At 71.8% G+C, this 1,854-nt stretch overlaps 1 protein-coding gene across 1 annotated transcript in view; it reads right to left on the bottom strand.

The window, feature by feature from the left end:
- The window catches only part of LOC144226670 (plectin-like), a 34,930-nt gene that overhangs the window by 11,993 nt on the left and 21,083 nt on the right, over positions 1-1,854 (bottom strand). The window contains 6 exon segments of the mRNA XM_077758131.1: positions 1-123; positions 226-352; positions 435-589; positions 667-819; positions 1,406-1,531; positions 1,685-1,780. Of these exon segments, the coding sequence (XP_077614257.1) occupies positions 1-123; positions 226-352; positions 435-589; positions 667-819; positions 1,406-1,531; positions 1,685-1,780 (780 nt within the window).

Below are 1,854 nucleotides of genomic sequence, written 5' to 3'. Positions count from 1 at the left end.
GGCCCCCAGCCGGTCCTCAGGCCCGAAGCCGCCGGCGTCCTGACTGTCCCTCAGGAAGGCCTGGTAGTGGAGCTCCAGGCTGCGCAGGGCCTGCCGCTGCTCCTCGGGCTTCAGGGTCCGGAACTGCGGGCGGCACTCGGGGCTGAGCGGGGGCGAGCGGGCCCCGGCCCGGGAGAGGCCGCCCTCACCCCCGCCCCAAGGGCGGCCCCCGTGGGGAAGGCCTACCGTGACCAGGGACCAGGAGCGGATGAGCTGCACGTCCCGGCTGAGGCTCTGCCACGCCAGAAGGCTCTTCATGTCCACGTGCAGCTGGTGCCACAGCGTGACCAGGGCCTGGTGCTGGGCCTCCAGCCTGGCAGGTGGGGAGCGCGGTCAGCGGCCTCCGGGCACCAGCCCGCGCCACCCGCTCCAGCCGCTGCCCCCGGGCCACCCACCTGGCGACGGCTTCCTGGGCCTCCTGGTTGGGCGGGGGCACGAGGAAGCACACGGAGGGCACGGCGGCCTCACCGCCGGAGCTGCTGAGCACCTTCCAGTGGAACGGCTGCGCGGGGCCCACCAGCTGCCACTCGTCACCCTTGTGCACAGTGACCTGCGGGGAGCCGGCGCTGTCACGGGGGGCCCCGCCCGGCCCCGCCCAGTGAGAAGCCCCCTCAGCCTGGCCCTCACCTCCACCTGCTTGTAGTCACACACGGCCAGCAGAGGCACGCGGCCCCGCGCGGGGTGCGCTTGGCTTCGGGGCTTCAGCTGCACGACGGTCTTGGCCCGCTTGGCCAGGCCGGACAGGTGCGCCCTGTACTCGCCAAGCTGCTCCTTCTCGTCCTGCCAGGGGAGGGCGGCTCAGGGGCCACGGCCGGCACCCAGACACCCTGCGCCTAGGTGAGGTCCCGTGAAGACCCAGCCCTTCTGGTGCCCCACCTCTGCCCCCAAACCACGGGGACCCCCCTGCTGGCCCTGGAACACAGTGGGCTGGGCACCTGAGAGCAGCAGGCACGGCCGGGGCAGCACCCCAGGGCTCCCCGCCCCCCCGCCCCCCCCGCCAGACCCCACGGCTCGTCCTTCCCTCCTGGCCAGGCCTAAGCACCCCCTGCCCCCGCGTCACACACCCCGCCGCACTCTGGTCGAACACGACCTCTCCCCCTCCCACTGAAGGTCATCCGCCTCCTCCCATCCGGCCCCTCCAAGGGGCTCAGCCCCGTGAACGACCGTCCAAGGCTGCGGTCAGAGTCCACCTGGAAACTGCCCGTCTCTCTCGTGCCTCTCCCGGGACGATTTCCCAGCCTTCGCCGACCCCCGTGCCATTCCCTCCCTGCTGACAGCTGCCTGCCCTCCTCCCTCCGGGCCTCAGCACCCACCTCTCTGCGGGCGAGCCCTGAGCCAGCAGGGGCGTCCCAGGCAGTCAACCCACCTGGGCATCCTGCAGCAAGTCCTCCAGGCGCGTGACGGTGATGGCGCGGTCACAGCTGTACTTCCTGCGCAGCGTCTCCTGCAGCTTCCCCAGCTGCTCCTCCGTCTCCCGCACGTCCGAGAAGAACTAGGAAGCGAGGAGGGGTCACTCGGGGCCCCAGGGCGGTTCAGACCCCGTGAGCTGGGCGTTAATGGGCACAGGGAGGGGCCTCGAGCCCCCCGGTTGTGGTCCGGGGCTCTGTGGGGATGCTGAGGCAGGGGTGAGGGGCCCGCTTCTCACCTGGAAATAGGCCGTGTTCTCTTTCAGGTGCGCCTCGATACAGCAGCACAACTGCAGCATCCAGCTCCACTGGGTCTGCAGCGCGGCCTGGAAAGACTGGCACCACCCACACCCGGTCAGGCCCCCGGGGTCCCCACAGCCCACCCCCACCCCCGGCCCCGGGGTCCCCC

This window comes from Crocuta crocuta, unplaced genomic scaffold (genome assembly GCF_008692635.1).
Source record: "Crocuta crocuta isolate KB4526 unplaced genomic scaffold, BGI_CrCroc_1.0 scaffold327, whole genome shotgun sequence".
Taxonomy (NCBI): domain Eukaryota; kingdom Metazoa; phylum Chordata; class Mammalia; order Carnivora; family Hyaenidae; genus Crocuta; species Crocuta crocuta.
Note: the sequence above shows the minus strand (reverse complement) of the source record. Positions and strands in the feature narration are given on the sequence as shown.